The sequence below is a fragment of the Pristis pectinata genome, chromosome 2 (genome assembly GCF_009764475.1).
Source record: "Pristis pectinata isolate sPriPec2 chromosome 2, sPriPec2.1.pri, whole genome shotgun sequence".
NCBI classification, from domain to species: Eukaryota; Metazoa; Chordata; class Chondrichthyes; order Rhinopristiformes; family Pristidae; genus Pristis; species Pristis pectinata.
Genome location: NC_067406.1, coordinates 141,491,449 through 141,516,781, shown reverse-complemented (window position 1 = coordinate 141,516,781; position 25,333 = coordinate 141,491,449). Strand labels below are relative to the sequence as shown.

The window sequence follows — 25,333 nt, the reverse complement described above, 5'->3', positions numbered from 1 at the left end:
GAGGGGGAGTCTGTCTTTCCTCCTGAAGTTCAAACTATCGGTAAATTTAAGTCTCTATTTGACAGGCTTAATCTGCCTGATGTTGAAGAACAATTCCAATAGCGTGCATTTAAAAAAATTCCTTTACTGCCCCAAGAGGCTGCAGAGAATATGTTATTAGAGAAAAGTTTATGTTGCTCAACAGATATCAGAAAATCTTAAAACTCAAGAGCCCGAGGGTCTGGCAGCTTGAAGCGTGGTTGCCAGTGTGAAATTCTATGGTTTAGAGAAATTTGATTTCATCAAGATGGCTGGAATCCTGTTTATCTAATGTAGTTTGAGGATTATGCAATAAACTGTGGACAGTTCCAAAATGGCAAATCGTTACTATTAGGCTGCATTCTGAACGGAATACATGATGTTCCCATGGTATGGCTGTTTATTTTGATTTCCTTGAGATGGTTCTAACAGGGGAGTCAGCCAGGAATTAGTTTTCCTTCCTGAATCCAATGATTTGTTCTGCATCTGCTGTGCAATATGTGCACAGCATAATGACCCATCTGCTAGCGACTCTCAGTAGAGGATGAGGCCATTGTGTACGCGAAGCCTCAGCTTGACCTGTGAGAGAGTTATCTAATTCGCCTGCTCTCCTACCTTGTCCTCTCACTGAAGCTCTGCCAATTTTTTTTTTCTTTCTTTAATGTCTCATATAATTTATGTTCTGTGTGTTGTCTGTATCTACATGACAGTGATGCTGGTGTAAGCAAGTTTTTCATTGTATGTGTACCTCACTGTACTTGTGCACATTGGTTTATTTTCGTCACTTGTACCGAGGTACAGTGAAAAACTTGACTTGCATACCGATTGTACAGGTCAATTCATTACACAGTGCAGTTACATTGGGTTAGTACAGAGTGCATTGAGGTAGTACAGGTAAAAGCAATAACAGTACAGAGTAAAGTGTCACAGCTACAGAGAAAGTGCAGTGCAATAAGGTGCAAGGTCACAACAAGGTAGATCGTGAGGTCAGAGTCCATCTCATCGTATAAGGGAACCGTTCAATAAACATGAGAATAAACTCAACTTCTCTTGCAACATTGGATCTGCTTTTACCACCACTTTAGCTTGTTGTACACTGCATAATCTCCTCCACCACCCCTAACCCCTTCTTTTAATCTCTTTTATTTTTGCTCTGTCAAAGCTTTGGACGTTCCACTTGCCTTTCTCTGTCCTGAGGCGGGCAACCTTGACCACTTTCTCCTGTCCCTGCCCTCATTCCAAGTGCTGCTTTCCTCTGTGACCTTACCAAGGTTGATCATTCCCCCTCTCAGGTCATGGAATCGGAGCCTCCCACACTTCTGAGGGAAGGCTCTGTGGGATTGGAAGCAGGATGGGATCAGTGGCACAGCTGCTTGGACATTGAGATGGACTCTTGACCTCACAATCTACCTTGTTGTGACCTTGCACCTTATTGTCTACCTGCTCTGCACTTCCCTGTAGCTGTGCCACTTTACTCTGTACTCTTATTATTTTTTATTTTACCTGTACTACCTCAATGCACTCTGTACTAACCCAATGTATCTGCACTGTGTAATGAATTGACCTGTACGAACAGTATGCAAGACAAGTTTTTCACTGTACCTTGGTACAAGTGACAATAATAAACCAATACCAATACCAAAGCTAGTAGAGCTGCTGCCTAACAGCTCCAGAGACCCGGGTTCAATCCCGACCTCCAGTGCTGTCTGTGTGGAGTTTGAACGTTCTCTCCGTGACATTGTGGGTTTCCTCCCACAACCCAGTGACACGTAGGTTGGTAGGTTAACCGGACACTGTAAATTTACCCCTAGTGTGTGTGTGTGTGTGTGTGTGGGGGGGGGGGGTTGATGGGAATGTGGGACAATAATTAAAAAAACAGGAATTAATGCAGGATTAGTGTGAATGGGTGGTTGATGGTCAATGTGCATTTGATGGGCCGAAGGGCCTGGTTCCATGCTGCACCTCTCTATGGAAGCAGATACGATAGTGGCATTTAGGAGACTTTTAGATAGACACATGAATATGCAGGGAATGGAGGGATGTGGATCACGTGCAGGCAAAAGATATCTGGTTTAATTTGGCATTGTGTTCAGCACAGACATTGTGGGCCGAAGGGCCTGTTGCTGTGCTGTATCTCTCTCTGCCTCTGCCGCACCACAATATTTAGCAGTATTTTCATTGTCAGGATGTGGACAATGCTAAGTTATTGTCCATTCATGGTTACCCTTGAATTGTGAGGCCTTATGGGCCCACCTTAAGACACTGAAGTAGGCCACATTTTATGAGTCTGGAGCCATGCACAGGTTGGGTGAAGGCACAAGATTTCCATTGTGAAATGGGAAGGTCTTTCACACTGTCAGTGTCATGATCTCCCGTGCTGTTTGTAAATTCCAGAATAACTGAATTTAAATTTTCCCCACTGCTGTGGTGGGATTTGAACCCTTATCTCACAATCATTAATCACGGCAGCCTGGGTTTCTGGTCCAGTAATTTAATAAATGAGGAGCCATACCACCCTCCAAGCCTGTTAAGTGAGATCTCACATACTCAGACAGTGTGTGCTTTAATGTATTTGTCCATCTTAAAGAGGAAGGTATTGTTGTTTCTAAAGTAAAATCAGAGCCAACTCCTGGAGACCTGCCGGTGAAGTTCGCCATGAGGGCCGCATAGTAGGCACTGCCTGGGATGGTGGTGGAGGCAGATACAGTCGAGGTGTTCAAGGGGCTCTTAGATAAGCACATGAATGTGCAGGAGGAATATGGACATCGAGTAGGCAGAAGGGATTAGTTTAGTTGGGCATCTGATCACTAATTTAATTAGTTCGGCACAACATTGTGGGCCGAAGGGCCTGTGCTGTACTGTTCCATGTTCTATGTAAATGCAAACTGCAGTTGTTAGTGTGCCGGTTTGTTATTTTCCCACGTTGAGTATCCTTGGTGCTGATATCAGGACGTGGGCAGTTTCGTGCTTTGGAGGACTTTTGTGTCTGGCATCCATCCTCATTGGAATTAGCAGGCAAGTCTTGTCACATCCTATTAGTCGGATTGGGTTTGGGCTTTGGCCCTGAAAGGTTGTGATCTGACCCACTTAGCCTTTCTTTGTTCTTTAAATTCAGTAATGGTGGACTCTCCAGAATAGTAATCTTTGGAGTGGAGGAGATTGTTGGAAATCAGGGAATGGGGAAGAGATCGGAGTGCTGGGGCATCAGAAAGAAAACATTCTGCGTGGGCAGATTAAGACTCGTATGTGTTGTTCCTCCCCAGCCCCCACTCCAGCTCCCAACCTCGCTAGATTTTCAGAGAATGTGTGGAATTTTATTTTCAGCACTGTTCTGAATTATTCGTGTGGAGGGATGGCATTGCAGTGGAATTTCAGCTTATTAGGCAGGGAACTGGCTCCACACGCAGCTTGTTTCCAAGGCTGCTGCCAACGCTACTTAAGGCAAAAGACTAACTGATTTCTCATTGTAAGTCTTGCTGCTGCTTGTGGGTCAGCAGGGACCTGAGAGAAAACCACTACATTTACAGTCTCAGCACTGAACAGTCAGCCCAATGGGTCGATCAACTGGCCCAACACCCTGTTACGTGTAGCTCTAGTACTTGCCTTTTCTCTTCCACATCCTCACCACTCTCAGGATGAAGCATTTTCTCTAGAATTCTTCTGTTTCCTTTTGGATTTATTAATGGCAGACTTGCATTTACAGCCCCAACTTCTGGTCATCTCAATGAGCTGAAACATTTTCTGTTTCTAAACACTTAATGATGTCTGTCAGGTCTTTCCTTTTGCATTGGCCTGGAGAAAAAGGAATGAAGCCTGTTCAGACTTTGCAGATAGTTATAGAGTTATTGAGAGACAGCATGGAAACAGGCCCTTTGGCCCACAAGAGTCCACACTGACCATTGACCACGCATTAATAAAAATCCTACATTTTAAAAAATTCTCCCCACATTCCCATTGACCACCTCCCCCCCCCACCCACCACCCACAGATTCTATCACTCATCTACAAACTAGGGACAATTTACAGTGGCCAATTAACCTACCAACCCACACATCTTTGGGTTGTGAGAAAAAAACAGTGTGAACATCACCAATAGCCTGTCCTGATCCAACCACGTAGATGCCATGGCCAAGAAAGCTCACCAGCACCTCTACTTCCTCAGGAGGCTAAAGAAATTCAGTATGTCCCCTTTGACACTCACCAACCTTTATCGATGCACCATAGAAAGCATTCTATCTGGATGCATCACGGCTTGGTACGGCAACTGCTCTGTCCAGGACCGCACAAAACTGCAGAGGGTTGTGGACTCTGTCTATACGTCTCGCTGTCTTGGTGAAGCAGCCAGTCTCATCAAAGACCCCACCCACCCGGGTCATTCTCTCTCCTCCCCTCTCCCATCAGGCAGAAGATACAGGAGCCTGAGGACATGTACCACCAGGCTCAAGGACAGCTTCTATCCCACAGTGATAAGACTATTGAACGGCATTGACCTTATAAGATGAGATGGACTCTTGACCTCACAATCTACCTTGTAGAGACCTTGCACCTTATTGTCTGCCTGCACTGCACTTCCCTGTACCTGTGACACTTTTCTCTGTACTCTGTTATTGTTTTTACTCTGTACTACCTCAATGCACTGTGTAATGAATTGATCTGTATGAATGGTATGCAAGACAAGTTTTTCACTTTACCTCGGTACAAGTGACAATAATAAACCAATACCAATACCAAACCCACACGGTCACATAGAGAACGTGCAAACTCCACACAGATAGCACCAGAGGTCAGGACTGAACCCGGGTCTCTCAAGCTTTGAGGAGGAGGCTCTAATAACTGTGCCACCGTTAATCTCTTTTTTTCAGTGTCTCCTTTTATAAGATGGAGACCAGAACTGTAGGCAAGAGTCCAAGTGTACTTTAATGAAGGTTCCACCCAAGTTCAGCACAGCTTCTTCAGTTCTTCCGTGACATTTTTAACCATGTAGGGAGAATAACAAAAAGAGGGATTAATATAAATACATGGTTGATAGTGTGGACTTGATGGGCTGAAGGGCCTGTTTCTATGCTGTATCTCTCTATGACTATAACTAGCCCTTGCCTCTCGCTGTAGCCCCTTCTTCTTGCTGCAGCCACCACACCCATCCTTGTCAGCTGTAACCCCCTTACCTTCACAAGAGATTGGGCCGGGGACATGGGTGTTCCTGATCTCTGGGATGGCCGCACCTCTTGTCCTTCAAGAATCCATATCTGCTCAATGGGTGGGGGAGTGAATTAAGACCCAGCTGGCCTTCCTCACCAGTGAGTATTCAGTGCTAGCAATCAGAAGGAGCAGCCCAGGTCCATTCACATTGGTCTCTGATGAAGAGTCTGTGAGGTGAATAGTTCGTCTGTTCATGACCCAGAAATCTGACGTGGTCCCAGTTCTGGAGGTGTTGAACCTCTCTATCCAGATGAAGTCCGATCCACCAGCCTGCCTATGTTCCAAAGCTCACTCTCGGTTAACATTTTAACAATTATTCATCTGGTCCTATTTTTGTTTTGAGACTGAGGAACTTTTCCCAGAGCTGAGGAATCAAGAGCTAGAGGGCACAGGTTTAAGGTGAGAGGGAAGAGATTTAATGGGAACCTGAGGGACAACTTTTTCACCCAGAGGGTGGTTCATATGTGGAATGTGCTGCCAGAGGAAATGGTTGAGGCAGGTACATCAACAACATTTAAAGGACACGGGTAGGTACATGGAAAGGAAAGATTTAGAGGGAAATGGGCCAAACGCGGGCAAATGGGACTTTTGGTTGGCATGGACTGGTTGGGCTGAAGGGCCTTTTCCCCAGCTGTATGGCTCTGTGACCCTAATTGAAGTGGTGTGACTTGGATCATTTTTTGCTTCATCGTCCTGCATGGCAGTCTGGCCCAGAGTGACAGCTGTCAGTCTCCCCTGCATCCTTCCAGTTGGGGCAGAGTGCTGACACGCAGGAGGACCCAGCAGCCGCCCGCCAGGTCAGTCTGCCTCGGAAAACCAGCGCCCACATCCCAGGGTGCCACACATCTTGGCTTTTAACTCTTGTGCTTTTAATTAAGCAATGATTTTAATCGACAGGTGCAGCCTGAATCGGTATCACTTCTCAGTTATTCCACAAGCAGTTAAGGGAATAATGTGTTCTATGATAAAGATAGAACATAAAACAGTACAGCACAGGAACAGGCCCTTCAGCCCACAATGTTGTGCTGAACTAATTGAATTTATGATGCCTAATCCCTTCTGCCTATACATGGTCCATATCCCTCCATTTTCTGCACATTCATGTGCCCATCTAAGAGACTTTTAAACGCCCCTATCGTATCTGCCTCTGCCTCCACCCCCACCCCTGGCAGCGCATTCCAGGCACCCACCACGTGTGTAAAAAAAAACTTGCCCCACACGTCTCCTTTAAATGTTTCCCCTCTCACCTTAAATGCATGCCCTCCAGTATTAGACATTTCGACCCAGGGAAAATACTCTATCTAGCCTCTCATAATTTTATAAACTTCTATCAGGTCTCCCCTCAGCCTCCACCGCTCCAGAGAAAACAACCCAAGTTTGTCCAACCTCTCCTTACAGCACCTGCCCTCTAATCCAGGCAGCATCATTGTCAAGTTAACATTGACAGTGGAGAGGGAAAGGCCAGATCCCGCAGATGCTGGACATCTGAAGCTGCCAGTGGGAACACTCGGCAGGTCAGGCAGCTTCTGTGGAGAGGGAAACAAGAGTCAGTGTTTCAGATCAGTGACCTTTCATCAGAGCTGGCTTTTGTATTCTGAAGAAGGCTCATCAACCCTGTGTGTGTGTGTGTCCCCCTCCCCCTCCCCCTCCCGATGCTGTCTGACCTGTATCTTCAGTGTTAATTGATGTTGACTGGCAGTGGGTTGTAAATAAGATACAAGTGTCTCTGGTATGTGATTTAATACATGTTTATACAGCAGCTGTAATATGGCAAACCTTCTCAAGGTCCTTCACGGGATTGTTTTCAAACAGAATTTGACACCAAGCCACACAAGGAGATATCAGGTTCAATGCCTCACAGCTCCAGGGACCCAGGTTCGATCCTGACCACTACTGTCTGTGTTCTCCCTGTGACTGCCTGGGTTTCCCCCGGGTGCTCTGGTTTCCTCTTGCGTCCAATGCTGTGCTGGTAGGTCAATTGGCTGCAGTAGATTCCCCGTCACTGTAGGTTAGTGGCAAACAGAATCAAAGGGGGGTTGTTGGGCAACCCTGGTCCAGCCTGTGGATGCTAAGGCCAAGAAAGCACACCAACTACTCGATTCTCTCAGAAGAGAAGGCATGTCCCCAAAGACTCTTGCTAATTTTTACAGATGCTCCATACAGATCCTAATCGGATGCATCACAGCTTGGTATGGCAATTGCTCTGGCCAAGACTGCAAGAAATTGCAGAGTTGTGAATACCGTCTATCATATAAACCAGCCTCCCCTCCACTGACTCTGTCTACACTTCCCACTGCCTCGGGAAAGCAGCCAACATAATCAAGGACCCCTCCCATCCTGGTCATTCTCTCTTCTCCATCTCCTATCCGGCAGATGATACAAAAAACTGAGAGCACAAACCACCAGACTGGAGGACAACTTCTATCCTGCTATTACCAGACTCTTGAACGGACTTCCTGTACATTAGGAGATCAAGATTTCATCTTTTAATCTACCTTGTCGTGGCCCTTGCACTTTGTTTACCTGCACTCTCTTTAACTGTAACACTTCATTCTGCATTCTGTTTTCCTTTTTACTACCTCGATGTACTTATCTATGGAATGATCTGTCTGGATGGCACGCAGACAAAAGCTTTTCTCTGTATCTCGGTACATGTGACAATAATAAGCCAATCACCCGTAAGTAGCAGGGATACATGAAAATAAGGAGAAGGGGAGTGGGGCTGATGGTATTATTCCCTAGGAGCTGGCATGGACCTGAAGGGCCAAATGGCCTCCTTGTCGTGATGTGTATAAGATATTTAAGACAAGCAGATGCTTGGTTGAAGAGGTAGGATATAGGGAGGAAAGGATGAGACGGAGAGGTTTAGGAGGGAACTCCAGAGCACGGTGTTCAACAGCAGAAGGGAGGGCCATAGGTGTTGGAGTGATGGGAACTGGGGATGCTCAGGAAATTGCAACTGGGTGAACGCCGAGATCTGGGTGGTTTGGGGGCTGGAGGAGTTCTTGGAAATGGGGAAGGGCAAAACCATGAAGGGAGGCAAAGAAAGTGTTCAAATTTCCATAAAACACCAAATTCTTAAGGTATTCAATGGAACGATACAGAGAGGATCATTCTGCCAGAGCTTTGGGTGTAATCTCAAGATAAGGAGTCAACAATTTATGATTGAGTTGAGAGTAAACTTCTCTACACAGCGGGCTGTAAGTCTTTAAAGTTCTCCACTCCAAAGGGCTGTGGACTTTGACTTGAATTTAGTCAATGGCCAGGTTAAGTTTATTGTCAGATGCACAAGTCCATGTGTGCACAGGTGCAATGAAAAACTTACTTGCAGCAGCATTACAGGCACATGGCTTCAGATAAGCAGCATTCACAAGAAAAACAAAAAATATACACAATATTTACAAGAAAGTACACAATTAGAACAAAATAAGTCCATTTTATAATAAGTGGTCATAGTGTTGCTATACTGAGGTAGTGATTAGGGTTTGGCTGGTTGGTTCAAGAACTGAATGGTTGAAGGGAAGTAGCTGTTCCTGAACCTGGTGGTGTGGGACTTCAGGCTTCTGTACCTCCTGTCTGATGGTAGCTGCGAGAAGATGGCACGGCCCGGATGATGGGGATCTTTGATGATGGACGTTGCCTTCTTGAGGCAGCGCCTCTTGTAGATACTACTGATGGTGGGGAGGGATGTGCCCGTGATGTATTGGGCTGAGTCCACTACTCTCTGTAGCTTCTTGTGTTCCTGCACATTCGAATTGCCGTCCCAGACCGTGACGCAGCCAGTCAGGATACTTTCAACAATAGGTCGGTAGAAGTTTGTTAGTGTTCGGTGACAAGCTGAACCTCCTTATCCTCCTAAGAAAGTAAAGGTACTGGTGTGCCTTCCTTGTGATTGCATATAAGGCTGAGATTGGTAAGTTTTTGGACTTCAAAGGATCTGGGATTGTGGATGCTAGTGAACAAGGTGGAAGATCAGCCACAAGGTTATTGACTGGTGGAACAGCTCAAGGAGCTATGTGGAGTCGGCCTGTTCCAATTTCTTGTCATCTCTCAGCTGTAGAGCCCGCCCTTATCCTTATCTGTCTAGTGCCACTCCTTCAAACAGCCAACTCAACCACAAGGGCTTGAAAGGTATCCTCTCTGATGAAAAAGTTGCCCAACCTTTTATGAATCACGTGCCCAAATCAATATTAAAAGTTAAAGCTTACATCAGCCACAATAAATTAAGCCTTAGTAAAATCCCACAAAGTAATGAGTGAGAGGAAGCAGCTTAAAAACCCAGACGTTGTAACATAAAGAATTCCATCGAATTGGTTTATTATTGGCATTGATTTATTATTGTCACTTGTACCAAGGTACAGTGAAGAAATTGTCTTGCAAGCCGATCGTACAGGTCAATTCATTACAACAATGCATTGAGGTAGTACAGGGTAAAGTGTAACAGCTACAGAGAAAGTGCAGTGCAGGTAGACAGTAAAGGTGCAAAGTCATTACCATAGCTGTTCCTCCTGAACTACACATGGCAAGGATCCCACTGGCAAAATTCACTAGAAATGATCAATAGACTGGGAAAGGGGGCCAAGGATTAGCAGATGGAACTTAATTTGGATAAGCGTAAAGTGATGCGTTTTGGGAAGTTAAACCAGGCCATGACATACACAGTAAATGACGGGCCTGGGGTGTCGTTGAACAGAGACCTAGGGGTTAAAGTACATAGTTTGCTCAAAGTGGTGACACAGGTAGACAAGGTGGTGGTGAAAGCATATGGTATTCTTGCCTTCATCAGATGGGGCATCGAGTACAAGAGTTGGGACGTCACGTTACAGCTGCTTAGGACTTCGGTGAGACCACACTTGGAGTATTGTGTGCTCTTCTGATCGCCGTACTGCAGGAAGGATGTGATTAAGCTAGAGAGTGTTCACAAGGATGTTACTGGGACTGGAGGGCTTGAGCTATAAGGAGAGACTGGATGGGCTGGGACTGTTTTCCCTGGAGTGAAGGAGGCCGAGGGGTGACCTTGTAGAAGTTCATAAAATCATGAGGGGCACAGGTAGGGTCAATGGTCACAATCTTTTCCACAGGGTAGGGGAGTCTAAAACTAGAGGACATAGATTTAAGGTGAGAGGGGAAAGATTTTAAAGGCACCCGAGGGGCAGGTTTTCCACACACAGGGTGGTGGGTATGTGGAATGAGCTGCCAGAGGAAGTGATAAGAGGCAGGTACAATTACAACATTTAGAAAACATTTGGACGGTTTCACGGATAGGAAAGTTTGGAGGGATATGGGCCAAACGCTGGAAAATAGGACTTGCTCAGGAATAGACCATGGTCAGCATGGTTGAGTTGGGCCGAAGGGTCAGTTTCTGTGCTGTACAACTCTACGACCCGAAGACACTAAGGTGCAGCAAGGGTATAAAGACTTCCTGGGTTAGGTACCAGCCTGCAAATTTGCAAAGGATATTAATGACATCAGGCCTTTGGATAATTACATATACTGTTGATTTGTTAATGAAAGCACAACAAATTTAACAAGTGAGAGACAAGGTTGTGAAATTGATATTTTTTTAGAAGGTTTTAAGAAAAAGCAGCAGGAAAGGTGGGCAACTCTGATCTGTTTCACTCTGGAAGGAACACTTATTAATCCTGCACAAACAGAACTCTCCATTCAACTAGTCGGGGAGCAGGGCTTTGATTGGTTCATGGTCTTGTCCTCACTTCTGCAGACTTTTCTGTTGTGTCCCTACAATCTGCCCCAACCCAACGCCTTGGAGTTTTCTTTTTTTTTATCCATTTCTGGCCCCTTGATTGGTAAAATGGGGTTAGTATGGATGGGTACTTGATGGATGACATTGGGCATGATGGGCCAAATGGCCTTTTTCTTTGTTGAATGACTGTTTAACTAGTTTATGTTTCCTTTACTGTACCTTGGGCTTCCTTAACCTTCTACACAATGAAGAAGGCATTTGGTAACCTTGCCTTCATCAGTCGGGGCATTGAGAACATGAGTTGGGGCATCATGTTACAGCTGTATAAAACACTGGTGAGATCACACCTGGAATACTGTGCGTAGTTCTGGTCACTTGGGTATGGGAAGGATGTCACTAAGCTGGGGGAGGATGCAGGAAAGATTCACGAGGATACTACCAGGACTGGAGGCCTGAGCTATAAGGAGAGACTGGACAGGCTGGGACTATTCTCCCTGGAGCGCAGGAGGCTGAGGGGTGACCTTATAGAGGTTTATAAAATCATGAAGGGCATGGATAAGTTGGATGGACACAGACTTTTTCCCAGCACAAGGGAGTATAAAACTAGGGGGCATAGGTTTAAGGTGACAGGGGAAAGATTTAAAAGGCACCTGAGGGGCAACTTTTTCCCACACAGAGGGTGGGGGTATGTGGAACGAGCTGCCAGAGGAAGTGGTAGAGATGGGTACATTAACATTTAAAGGACATTTGGACAGGTACATGGATAGGAAAGGTTTCGAGGGATATGGGACTGGCTCAGGAATGCACCTTGGTCAGCATGGACGAGTTGGGCCGAAGGGCTTGTTTCTGTGCTGTGTGACTCTAAGTCTATGACTATGGTAGATGTGAAATCACAGTTCAGGAAGAAAGACATCTCAGGAGGCACCTGTGTGGAATGTCTTAGAGGAACTGGGGGAATGGAAAGCAATTCTTACAGGAAGTGAGATGGGAGGGAGTATAGTTGAGTGTCCTCCTCCCACCCTGCCTCCTGTAAAGATTCCATTCCATTCTCCCTCTTCCTTGTTAACTTTGTTTTCTCTCTCCTAGTTCTGATGTAGGGTCTTCAACCTGAAACTTTATTTATCTTTCTACAGATGCTGCCTGACCTTCTGAGTGTTTCCAGCATTTTCAGCTTCAAATTTTTGCAAGGTGCAGGACTTTGCACCTTTGACAGTGTGCATAGTATCCATAACACATCTGTGCTGTTTAACTCTGTGACCATGGTGTCTCTGTGAGCCTAAAGATGGGAATGAAACCAGTGCCTTCGAAGGACCAACCATTTTCCTCTTTCTTTGTGTTTTCCAGTTTTTGGGAGTGGCCTTTCTTGGAGTTGGACTCTGGGCCTGGAGTGAGAAGGTAAAGGTCACTGGTCATTCTCGCTGAGTTGTACAAAATGGATGCTAGAAGATTCCCCTCTGCACCAAACAGCCATTGCTTCTGCAATTAATATAAACGTATTTGTTGGAGAATGCTGCTTATTGGCTTTGGGGAGGAGGAGGGTGGAGGAGAAGTTTCCTTGTCGGACCTGCAGGGAGAGAGGACGTTCCTGGTGCTCTGTCCTCGAGGACATTGTGGGAGTTCTTTACCCACATTGTGTTGGGGGATGCCCAGTGTTGGCCAGAGCCCAAGTTCGCTTTCTCTTCCTCCCTCAGCACTGAGCTTGGAGGCCTCCAAGGTATGGAAAGTATTCACCTTATTCTTTAACATCATCACTCCCCCACCCCACACTATATCCACCCCGCCCTCCCTAACATCCCCTATCTCCTGATGGACTTCGAACACCCACCATCTGTGACCCACCTGCCAATATCCATGTGTCCCATAATGCACGCCCACCGATCTGCATCGCCCCCATGTCTGTGACCCCCTCCAAATGATTTTGTGCCCAGTCCTACAATTTATATGCCCCCACCCACTATGCCCCTTCAATGTGCACTGCTCCACAATCTTACTTTCACCCACAGTCTGTGCCCCTCACCTTCCCTCACCCTATCCCTGCCCTCCACTGACTCTAACACCCCTGACCTCCTATTTCTTTCCTTTAAAAGATAGTTTAGACTCATTGGATGACTCTTTCAAAGGGCTGACATGGATTCAGTGGGTTGTATGGCTGTTCTGCTGGGCCATATGATTGTGCACTGGTTTCTTTCACAATGCTTTGGAGAATTTATTGGCAGCCCTAGGAATGCAGCCGTGTTATTTAATGAACAGTAATGCATGCTTTACTTTGTACATAATGGTTCCCCAACAGATCCAAACCAAAGAATACAGAACCTGTTTGTTGTAGTGCTATGTGGGGCAGTGGGAGGAGATAGATGGGATAATGACTGAGTCATTAATAATCATTTGGATGATTTCAACAAGGTACAAGTGTCTGTCTGTCACGAGCACTGTTTCCAACTTGGGACCCAGCACTCAGTCCAAAGCTGGGCTGATTAACAGGTTCTGGGGATCAGCAGCCTTTATATTTAACTGAATTAATTATTTTTTTGCGATGCATGAAACATAATCTGGATTTTATTTATTGGTTTATTATTCTCATATGTACCAAGGTACAGCGGAAAAACTTGTCTTGCATACCATCCATACAGATCATTTTCAACATTACAACAGTGCATTGAGGTAGTACATAGTAAAGCCGTAACAGAAGGCAGAATAAAGTGAAAGTGCAGATAAAACTTGGTGAGTGTCAAAGGGGATATGCCAAATTTCTTTAGCCTCCTGAGGAAGTAGAGGTGCTGGTGAGCTTTCTTGACCGTGGTGTCTACGTGGTTGGACCAGGACAGGCTATTGGTGATGTTTACTCCTAGGAGCTTGAAGCTCTCAACCCTCTCGACCTCAGCACTGTGAATGTAAACAGTGCACCGCCCCACTTCCTGAAGTCAATGACCAGATCTTTTGCTTTGCTGACATTGAGGGAAAGGTTGTTGTCATGACAACATGTTACTAAGCTCGCTATCTCCTCCCTATACTCCGACTCGTCATTATCTGAGATACAGCCCACTACAGTGGTATCATCTGCATATTATTGTTCTGAAGCAGTCAAGACTGCAGTAAAAGTACAATTTAAAGGAGAACATAATTGTGTCACTGGGTTTTGGTCCCAGTTCCACAGGTCTTGAAATGCAAATCCTTCGAGGGCTTTCCGTTCACAGTGACTCACCCAGTCCTTTCGTTGCAACTGTCAGTTTATGCTCCTACAAACCTTTAACGTAGTATAACATCCCAAGCTGCTGCACAGGAGCATCATCTAGATGATGTATGGTCGGAATGGAAGGTTTTGAGGAGGAGTGGGAGAAGTGGAGGGGTTTAGGGAGGGAATTCCAGAGCTTGGCCTCTAAAGGTGTGTTGAGAAAGGCAGAGGGAAGGGCATCGAGGAATCCAAACTGGAGGAATGCACTGATCTGGGTGGTGGTGGGGCTGGAGGAGGTTAGAGGGGAGGGAGAGGTGAGACGGTGAATGCACTGACTGGGTGCCAAAGTTGGTCAGAAATGTGTCGGCGGTATTTAGATTATAGTGAGGTGTTAAGAAGCCAGGAGATTCATTGATCTCAGATCATTTGTGATGGTTGGAAGACGGGACTGGCTCAAGAGGCTGGAAGTGTTCAGATTTAATAAGGAATAACAGGAAAACTGCTCTTGTACACAGAGTCATAAAGTCATGTAACAGGGAAACAGGCCCTTCGGCCCATCGAGTCCACACTTGTCTTTATTAGTCACATGTACATCGAAACACACAGTGAAATGCATCTTTTGCGTAGTGTTCTGGGGGCAGCCCGCAAGTGTCACCACACTTCCAGTGCCAACATAGCATGCCCACAACTTCCTAACCCGTACGTTTTTGGAATGTGGGAGGAAACCGGAGCACCCGGAGGAAACCCACGCAGACAATTTATTCTCCCCACATTCCCATCAACTCCTCCCACAGATTTTGCCCATCACCCACACACTAGGGGCAACTTACAGTGAACAATTAACCTACTGGCCCGCATACCTTTGGGATGTGGGAGGAAACCGGAGCACCCAGAGGAAACCCTCATGATCACAGGGAGAACGTGCAAACTCCACACAGACAGCACCAGAGGTCAGGTTCGACCCTGGGTCGCTGGAGCTGTGAGGCAGCAGCTATACCGCTGTGCAGCCCAAATATTTAACATGGTAAACAAATGCATTTCAAAGGCCAGCAGTTCAGCCTATTGTAGCACAGACACAACACAGCCCGTGTTTCTGTTCCTCGTATCCCTCCTCTCTTCATCTTCCCCATTACCACCTCCTGTTCCTCTCTCCCTCTTGCTTATCTCCTTATCCCTTACACTGCTCCCTGCTGTTACCCTCAACCTCTCGCTGTGGAAGTGAGTTCCACATTCTCTACTTGTCTGCGTACAGAGGTTTTCTCGTGATTCATTAGCGGCTGTGTTAAATTAATGACCTCTGTCAACAGTGGGAACACTTGCTCATGTGTCACTTGAGGTTGAGAGCCCCGATATTAAAATTAAAGTTTGACGACGTTTACAGAGAAGTTATCCATGGTTGTTTATTCGTGTCCCTACGCTGACTCCATCCACACTTCCCGCTGCCTCAGGAAAGCAGTCGACATAATCAAGGGCCCCTCCCACCCCGGTCATTCTCTCTTCTCCCTCCTCCTGTTGGGCAGAAGATACAAGAGCTTGAAACCACGTACCACCAGGCTCAAGGACAGCTTCTATCCCGCTGTGGTAAGACTATTGCACGGACCTCTTGCACGATAAAGATGAACTCTTGATCTCCCAATCTACGTCGTCATGGCCCTTGTACCTTATCGTCTGCCTGCACTACACTTTCTCTGTAACTGTAACACTATTCTGCATCCTGTTATTGTTTTCTCCTCTGGCACTACCTCAGTGTGCTTTGGTGTGGAATGATCTATCTGGATGGCATGCAAGCAGAAGCTTTTCACTGTATCTGGGTACATGTGACAATAATAAACCATTTACCAATTAATTTTTTTGAGCCTCGGATTTTGTTCACAGCTTGTTCAATGCATTTTGTGATTGATTTCTTAAACGTATTAAACCATTGCCCAGGGCCACTTCCTCTCGTCAGTTGGTACATTAGTTTATTATTGTCACATGTACCAAGGTACAGTGAAAAACCTGTCTTGCATACCATTCATACAGATCAATTCACTACACAGTGCATTGAGGAAGAACAAGGTAAATGAGTGCAGAATAAAGTGTTACAGTTACAGAGAAAGTGCAGTGCAGGCAGACAATAAGGTGCAAGGTCATAACGAGGTAGATTGTGAGGTCAAGAGTCCATCTTATCGTACTAGGGAACCATTCAATAGTCTTATTAACAGCGGGATAGAAGCTGTCCTTGAGCCTGGTGGTACGTGCTTTCAGGCTTTTGTATCTTCTGCCCGATGGGAGGGGGGAGAAGAGGGAATGTCTGGAGTGGGTTTGGTCTTCGATTATGTTGGCTGCTTTACCGAGGCAGTGAGAAGTGTAGACAGAGTCCATGGAGGGGAGGCTAGTTTCTGTGATGTGCTGAGCTGTGTCCACAACTCTCTACAGTGTCTTGTTATGGGCAGAGTAGTTGTCATACCAAGCTCTAATGTATCTGGATAGGATGCTTTCTATGGTGCATTGATAAAAATTGGTGAGTGTCAAAGGTGACATGCCAAATTTCTTTAGCCTCCTGAGGAAGTTGAGGTGCTGGTGAGTTTTCTTGGCCGTGGCGTCTATGTGGTTGTACCAGAACAAGCTATTGATGATGTTCACTCCTGGGAGCTCTCAACCCCCTCGACCTCAGGTGCTGGATCCAAGTGCCACTCTGTGCACACAAGCACTAAGTTACAGTTGACCTCATTAATATAAGAAGTGTGACCTTTCATTTGAGATATTAAATTCATCTGACCTCGAAGAAGGTCCCGTGGCTGCACAGTCTGGTGGGAATCGCTGTTAAATGTTGAATGCAAGGTCTGCTCCTTCATCAGAGCTGTAGTTTCAAGGCCTTGATCCAATGAACTCTTACATCACCTTCTCTGGAATGGTGTGAACTTTACCAACCTGTCTTTGAAACTAAATTCCTTGTCTTCGCATATGTCCCGCTAAACCACTGCTTTAACCCTTTTCTGGGATCTTCTGCGTCTTCTCTCAAGCGTGGACCCAGAATTAAAGTCAGAGAGACATGCAGCAAGGAAACAGGCCATTCAGCCCACCGAGTTATGCCGTCGTCAAGCACCCATTTACACTAATCCGACACTGATCCCATTTTATTCTCCACACCTTCCCATCAACTTGGGATTCTACCACTCACCTACACAGTAGGGACGATGTACAGTGGCCATCTCATTCGCCAATGGCACATGTTTGGGATGGAGGAAACCCATGCATTTACAGGGAAAATGTGCAAGTCGGCAGAGGTCAGGACTGAACCAGGGTCCCTGGCACCTTGAGACCACGGCTTTACAGCAACGCCACTGTGATTTCATCCTTCCTGGGTATCATCCTTGCTCTGTCCACCTCTCCTCCCTTCAGATTCTAGCTGCTGTCAAAGATTACCAGGCTCCTGGGAGGTGACACCCAGTAGACAGGGAAGAGAAAAGCAAGGCTGTGTTTATGAATGAATGGAACTCCTGGCTCCAAGCTCAACTGAATGTGGAGGGCTGTTTCTTGCCAGAAGGCTGGTTATCAGCATTTATTATTCACATTGATTTACGATATTCATAATATCCGTTCATAATTGTTTTGTAATCAATGCCATTCATGCATGTAGGAGAACATTGCATTTAAAGCCTCTGTTTTTTTGTGGATGTGTATGTGGAGTGTGGCCTTCACGGTGTTTCTGTCACCAATGCTGAGGACAGTGCTGGTTGCTCAGGTCTCCTTTGCCTGCCTCCAGGTTGCACACTTGGTGAAATGGACGGGCACTTGGCACTTTTCCTGGTCACTCACAAGATTAAACTGAGCTAGCCAAATTTTGCAAATCATTTACGTCTGCTCTGAATGCAGTTATTGACTTTGCGATTAATCGAAGAAATCCCCTCCTGGCCGGTGATTGTGATCCTGGACTTTTTTTTAAGTTGTATGTTTAAAAGTTTTGGATGTCACAAGAACTTGCACCACAGAATCAGGAGCTGCCACTGAGCAGACCCTACCTGTGCGGTAAAACTCCGATAACCTGGTATCTGATTGTTTGGGGATCCTGATGGTCCAAAGACTAGCCTGCACTGTGAACTGGGAATGCAGAATGTGGGGTGGGGTCAGGGACACTGGAGGCAGGAATGTGGGGACATTTATCATAGAGTTATACTATTGAACGGTTCCCTTATACGATGAGATGGACTATGCCCTCACAATCTACCTTGTTGTGACCTTGCACCTTATTGCACAGCACTTTCTCTGTAGCTGCGACACTTTACTCTGTACTGTTATTGTTTTTACCTGTACAACCTCAATGCACTCTGTTCTAACCCAATGTAACTGCACTGTGTAATGAATTGACCTGTACGATCGGTATGCAAGACAAGCTTTTCACTGTACCTCGGTACAAGTGACAATAATAAACCAATACAGCACAGAAACAGGTCATTCGGCCAAACTCGTCCATGCCAATCTAAGCTAGTCCCATTTGCCCACATTTGACCCGTATCCCTCTAAACCTTTCCTATCCACATACCTGTTCAAATGGCTTTTAAATGTTGTTTTTATACCTGTCTCAACCAGATCCTCTGGCAGCTCGTTCCATATACTCACCACCCTCTGCGTGAAGAAATTGTCCCTTGGGTCCCTTCTAAATCTTTCCCCTCTCACCTGAAACCTTTGCCCTGTTTGTGACCAGGGCTGCACTGACGAGCTGAACCAGGTTGTTCACCAGGTTGCCTTTAACCTCACTGCATCACTGAAAGGTTGTTGTACCACAATGTGACATGTACAAATGCTCCAGAGATGAGTGTAGGGCCAGGGAGATGGCATCCACTGTAGACCTGTTATGGTGGTAGGCGAATTGTAGTGGGTTGAGGTTGTCTGGGAGGCTGGAGTTAATGTGTGCCATGACCAGCACTTCATGATGGTGGATGTCAGAGCCACTGGTCGGTAGTCATTAAGGCATGTTACCTTGTTTTTCTTAGGTATTGGGATGATAGTGGTTTTAAAACAGGTGGGAACCTCAGATTGAAGCAGGGAGAGGTTAAAAATGTCTGCAAGTACCCCTGCCAGCTGATCAGCACAAGATCTGAGCACGTGGCCAGGGACACCATCTGGGCCAGATGCTTTCCTCGGGCTCACTCTCTGGAAGACCGATCTTACGTCCTTGACAGTGACCATGGGTTCAGTGCATTGGAGGCTATCAGGGTGGGTGGTGACAAACCACTTCCCTTCTGTTCAAAATGCGCATAGAATGTGTTAAGCTCATTGGGAAGGGATGCGCTGTTGTTGACTATGCTGCCCGACATTGTTTTGTAGCCCGTTATAGCATGTAAGCCCTGCCGACCAGTGAGTCTTACGTCAGTTGTGGGCGAGCTATTGAAGAGGATTCCTAGGGACAGGATTTACGAGGATTTGGAGAAGCGTATCCTTCTCCAAATCCTTGTATGGATGGTCAGCATGGCTTTGTGAGGGTCAGGCCTCACAAGCCTAATTGAGATTTTTGAGGAGCAGACAAAATGAATAGCTGAAGGTAGAGCAGTGGATGTGGTGTATATGGACGAGTAAAGTGTTTGACAAGGTTCCCCACAGTCTCATCCAGAAAGTCATGAGGCATGGGATCCATGGAGACTTGGCTGTGTGGATTCAGAATTGGTTTGCCCATAGAAGGAAGAGGGTGGTGGTAGATGGAGCATATTCTGCCTGGAGGTCAGTGACCAGCGGTGTTCCGCAGGGATCTGTTCTGGGACCCCTGCTCTTTGTGATTTTTTTTAATAAATGACTTGGATGAGGAAGTGGAGGGAAGGGTTAGTAAGTTTGCAGATGACACAAAGGTTAGTGGGGTTGTGGATAGTGTCATAGGTTACAACAGTATTTAGACAGGATGCAGAGTTGGGCGGAGAAGTGGCAGATGGAGTTCAATCTGGAAAAGTGTGAAGTGATACACTTTGGAAGAATGAACATGAAGGCAGAGTACAAGGTTAATGGCAGGATTCTGAGCAGTGCGGAGGCGTATGGTGTGCTGGCCATCAAGATAAGATAAGATATCTTTATTAGTCACGGGTACATCGAAACACACAGTGAAATGCATCTTTTGCGTAGGGTGTTCTGGGGGCAGCCCACAAGTGTTGCCACGCTTCCGGCGCCAACATAGCATGCCCACAACTTCCTAACCCGTACGTCTTTGGAATGTGGGAGGAAACCGGAGCACCCGGAGGAAACCCACGCAGACACGGGAGATTGAGTTCAAGAGTGGTGAAGTAATGTTACAGCTGTATAAAGCTCTGGTTAGATCTCTCTCGTTCCTTCTCTCTCGCTCTCTCATCAGATCCTTTAATCGTCATCATTTAACTCTTTGTGTTCCTTTCCCACTCCTACTGCTCAACCTGCGGCCTCACTTCTGTTGTTCACCTTTTTCCATTCCTCCCCCTACCCCAATCACCTACATTTGACACCTTCCCTGAAGTGGTTCTGTCTGCCCATCATCCCTCCCTAATCTGGTTCCACATCACTCACCACACTCTCTCTCTCTCTCTTCCTCTCCCCCACCTGTCTCCATCTGCCCATCGCTCCCCCCCACCTGGTTCCACCTATCACCTACCAGCCCCTGTCTCACTCTTTCCCCTCACCTCTTCGTACAGTCTATCGCCCCGCTCGACACGGTCCTGATGCGTTGTCCATCCCCTTCCCTCCACAGATGCTGCCTGACCCACCGAGTTCCTCCAGCAGTTTTCTTTTGCTCCAGATTCAAGCATCTGCAGTCTCTCATGTCTCATTTAACTCCTTAATTTACTCGGGGGGATGCAAACCTTGTCCATTGAACCTGTTCTGTTAATTTAGCCTTGAATTCAATGCCCCACAGTTCCCTCCAAGCTCGGTACCACCCTGAGATACAGGCACCCAGAAATCCCTGTACAATGTGAAGCCTGTTCAGCTCTCCATTGAAAGTAATTGTTCAATGAACTGCGACCTCTGCATTGACTGAAGCACATGGTATCTCTCTAGTCTATTGCAAGGATGAACCTCACTTCAGGAATTTATTGACTGCCACCCCACTCCTCTCCCCTTCCATCGGGCAGAAGATACAAAAGCTTCAGAACACTTACCAGTATTAAAAATTGCTCTCATGGCCTATTCTACAGATGTGTTTATTATAGAGCACGTATCATCAGCCTCCCCTCCACAGACTCTGTCTACACTTCTCGCTGCCTCGGTAAAGCAGCCAACATAATCAAAGACCAAACATACCCCAGACATTCCCTCTTCTCCCCCCTCCCATCGGGCAGAAGATACAAAAGCCTGAAAGCACGTACCACCAGGCTCAAGGACAGCTGTTATAAGAATATTGAATGGACCTCTTGTACGATAAGATGGACTCTTGACCTCACAATCTACCTCGTCATGGCCTTGCACCTTATTGTCTGCCTGCACTGAACTTTCTGTGTAACTAACACTTTATTCTGGATTCTGTTATTGTTTCTGTACTTATGTACTTAAGTGATGAAGTTTTTCACTGTACCTTGGGACATGTGACAATAATCTAATTACCATTTACCAGGCTCAAGGATGGTTTCTATCTCACTGTTATAAGACTCTTGAATGGACCACTTGTATGCTAAAGATGAATTCTTGATCTCTCAACCTATCTTGCCATCTTATTTGTTTGCCTGCACTGCACTTTCTCTGTAACGGTAACACTATATTCTGAATTCTGTTTTTTTTTCTACCTCGATGTACTTGCATATGGAATGATCTGTCTGGGTGGCATGCAAACAAAAGTTTTCACTGTATCTTGGTACATCGTGTATCCTGACTGGTTGCATCGTGGTCTGGTACTGCACTTCGAATGCTCAGGAATGCAAGAAGCTTCAGAGAGTAATGGACTCTGCCCAATACATCACGGGCACATCCCTCCCCACCATCGGAAGTATCTACAGGAGGCACTGCCTCAAGAAGGCAACGTCCATCATCAAGGATCCCCACCATCCAGGCCATGCCATCTTCTCACAGCTACCATCGGGCAGGAGGTACAGAAGCCTGAAGTCCCACACCACCAGGGACTTCTTCAGAACCATTCAGTTCTTGAACCAACCGGCACAACCCTAATCACTACAGTTTAGCAACACTATGATCAGTTTGCATGAAAATGGACTTTTTTTTTTGTTCTAATTGTGTTCTTGTAAAAATTGTGTATAATTTATGTTTAATTTATGTTTTTCTTGTGAATGCTGCTTATCTGATGCTATGTGCCTGTGATGCTGCTGCAAGTAAGTTTTTCATTGCACCTGTGCACACATGGACTTGTGCATCTGACAATAAACTCGACTTTGACTGACATGTGACAATAAAAAACCAATTACCTCATATTCATATTGTATTTTCTTATGACGGCAAAGAAGGCCATTCTTCCCATCGAGTCCATGCCAGCTTTCAGAGAAACCTTTTTATCAATTCTATTCCCCCTCTATTCCCTGGAACCTATTGTTTCACATGCTCGTTGATGCACCTTTGGCTTTTTTGCCACTTACCTACACTAGGAGCAGTTACAGTAGCCAGTTAACCTACCAACATCTAGGAGGAAACCGGAGCACCCAGGTAAATCCACGCGGTCACAGGGAGAACGTGCAAACTCTGCGCAGACGGTGCCTGAGATCGGGTCTGAACCTGGGTCACTGGAACTGTGAGGCAGCAACATTACCTGCTGCAGCCCTGTGCCTTTTATTTAGTGCAGTGGTATTATATTTTGAGGGGTCCAAAGGAATGTAATGAGAAAGATTGTGCTTGTCATTTTTGGACGGTGTTACATTCAATGAGCTGTGTACCTGTTTGTTGTCTTGCAGGGAGTGCTGTCAAATATCTCCTCCATCACAGACCTGGGCGGCTTTGATCCAGTCTGGCTCTTCCTTGTTGTCGGTGGTGTGATGTTCATTCTGGGATTTGCGGGGTGTATTGGTGCTCTGCGGGAGAACACCTTCCTCCTCAAGTTTGTAAGTGAATCGTGTTGAAAATGAATTACCGTTAGCAGCACAGGAGGAGACCACTCTGCCCCTAGTGTCTGTGCCAGCCAAAGGTGGCACGGCTTAATCCCTTGTATTAACTTGTTACTGTAACACCGAAGTAGGCTGTTCACCTTCCCCCACCTCCCCCCCCCGCACCGTTTCCTTGCACCCCTGCACCCTATTCTCACTCGTATACCAATCAACTCCCCTTTGATTCTATTAGAATCAGGTTTATTATCACTGACATATATCGTGAAATTTGTGTTTTGCGGCAGCAGTACAGTGCAAGACGCAAAGCATAAAAGTTACTATAAGTTACAAAAATAAATAAATAGTGCAAAAGAGGAATAGCAAGGCAGTGTTCATGGGTTCATGGACTATTCAGAAATCTGATGGAGGGGAAGAAGCTGTTCCTGAGTCATTGAGTGTGTGTCTTCAGGCTCCTGTACCTCCTCGCTGATGGTAGTAACGAGAAGAGGGCGTGTCCCGGATGGTGAGGGTCCTCAGTGATGGATGCCGCCTTCTTGAGGCACCGCCTCTTGAAGATATCCTTGATGGCGGGTAAGGTTTTGCCTTTTACCCACACTGAGGGGTAACTTATAGCGGCCAATTAACCCTCCAACACGTCTGTGTGATGTGAGAGGAGCACCTGGGGGAAACCCATGTAGTCACAGGGAGAACGTGCAAACTCCACACAGAGAGCACTGGAGGTCAGGAGGTAGCCTGGCAAGTGGAGCAGCGAGACAGCTGTATTACCAGCCGCAACAATCCACTCTACAAGAGCAAGGGAGGATTTAATTAAAGTGTATAAGACACTGAAGTGTCTTGACAGGATGAATGTGGAGAGATTGTTGGAGAATGCAGAAATGCAGAGGAGATTTACAAGGATGCTGCCTGGATTGGGGAGAATGGATTGGGGAAAACAGGTTGAGGGAACTCGGCCTTTTCTCCTTGGAGCAACGGAGGATGAGGGGGGACCTGATAGATGTGTATGAGATGATGAGAGGCATTGATCGTGTAGATAGTCAGCTTTTTCCCAGGGCTGAAATGGTTGCCACAAGAGGACACAGGTTTAAGGTGCTGGGGAGTAGGTACAGAGGAGATGTCAGGGGTAAGTTTTTTACTCAGAGAGCAGTGAGTACGTGGAATGGGCTGCCGGCAACAGTGGTGGAGGCGGATACGATAGAGTCTTTCAAGAGACTGTTAGGTAGGTACATGGAGCTGAGTAAAATAGAGGGCTGTAGGTAAGCCTAGTAATTTCTAGGGTAGGGACATGTTCGGCACAGCTTTGTGGGCCAGAGGACCTGAATTGTGCTGTAGGTTGTCTATGTTCTAAATAGGGATCCCTGTTTAAAAATAAGGGATTTCCCATATAAGACAGATGTAGTTTTTTTTCTCTCAGAGGGTGGTGAGTCTTTGGAACCCTCTCCTCCTGAAAGGATGGTGGAAGCAGAGCCTTTCAACAGTTTTAAGGCAGGTGGGTAGGCCCTTGATAAACAGGGAGGTGAAAGGTTATTGTGGGTGGATGGTGCACAGTCTGAGGTTACAATCAAATCGGTCACGATCCTATTGGATAGTGGACCAGGCTGAAGGGTTGGAGTGGACATCTTTTGCTCCCAATTTGTGTGCAAGTCTGGTTCATAGCCTTGTAGGTCCTTCAAGTGCTCAGCAGTGTCCCAATGCAGGGTCTCGACCTGAAATGTCGACACATCCCTTTTGCCTTCATGGATGCTGCATGACCCTCTGGGTTCTTCCAGCTGTTTATTTTTTTGGTTCAAGTGCTAACTTAACTTATGCTGGTTCACGAGCCAGCATAATCAAAGACCCCATCCACCCGGGACATTCTCTCTTCTCTCCTCTTCCTTTGGGTAGAAGATACAGGAGCCTCAGGGCATGTACCACCAGACTTAAGGACAGCTTCTACCCCACTGTGATAAGACTATTGAACAGTTCCCTTATACAATGAGATGGACTCTGACCTCACGATCTACCTTGTTGTGACCTCACACCTTATTGCACTGCACTTTCTCTGTAGCTGTGACACTTTACTCTGTACTGTTATTGTTTTTACCTGCACAACATCAATGGACTCTGTACTAACTCAATGTAACTGCACTGTGTAATGGATTGACCTGTACAATTGGTATGCAAGACAAGTTTTTCACTGTACCTTGGTACAAGTGACAATAATAGACCAATAGCAATACTACACTACCATGCCTGCCCTATACTACCGTGCCTGCCCTTGGA

The 25,333-nt window shown here is 46.2% G+C and overlaps 1 protein-coding gene across 2 annotated transcripts in view; it reads left to right on the top strand.

Annotated features, from left to right (window-relative positions):
- LOC127567406 (tetraspanin-5) overlaps positions 1–25,333 on the top strand; it is an 87,853-nt gene that overhangs the window by 49,596 nt on the left and 12,924 nt on the right. The window contains exons 2-3 of one of the 2 annotated variants that reach the window (XM_052010284.1): positions 12,266–12,316; positions 22,925–23,071. In XM_052010284.1, the coding sequence (XP_051866244.1) occupies positions 12,266–12,316; positions 22,925–23,071 (198 nt within the window). The remainder of the gene's footprint in view (positions 1–12,265; positions 12,317–22,924; positions 23,072–25,333) is intronic. The other variant, XM_052010286.1, reaches the window with a different exon arrangement.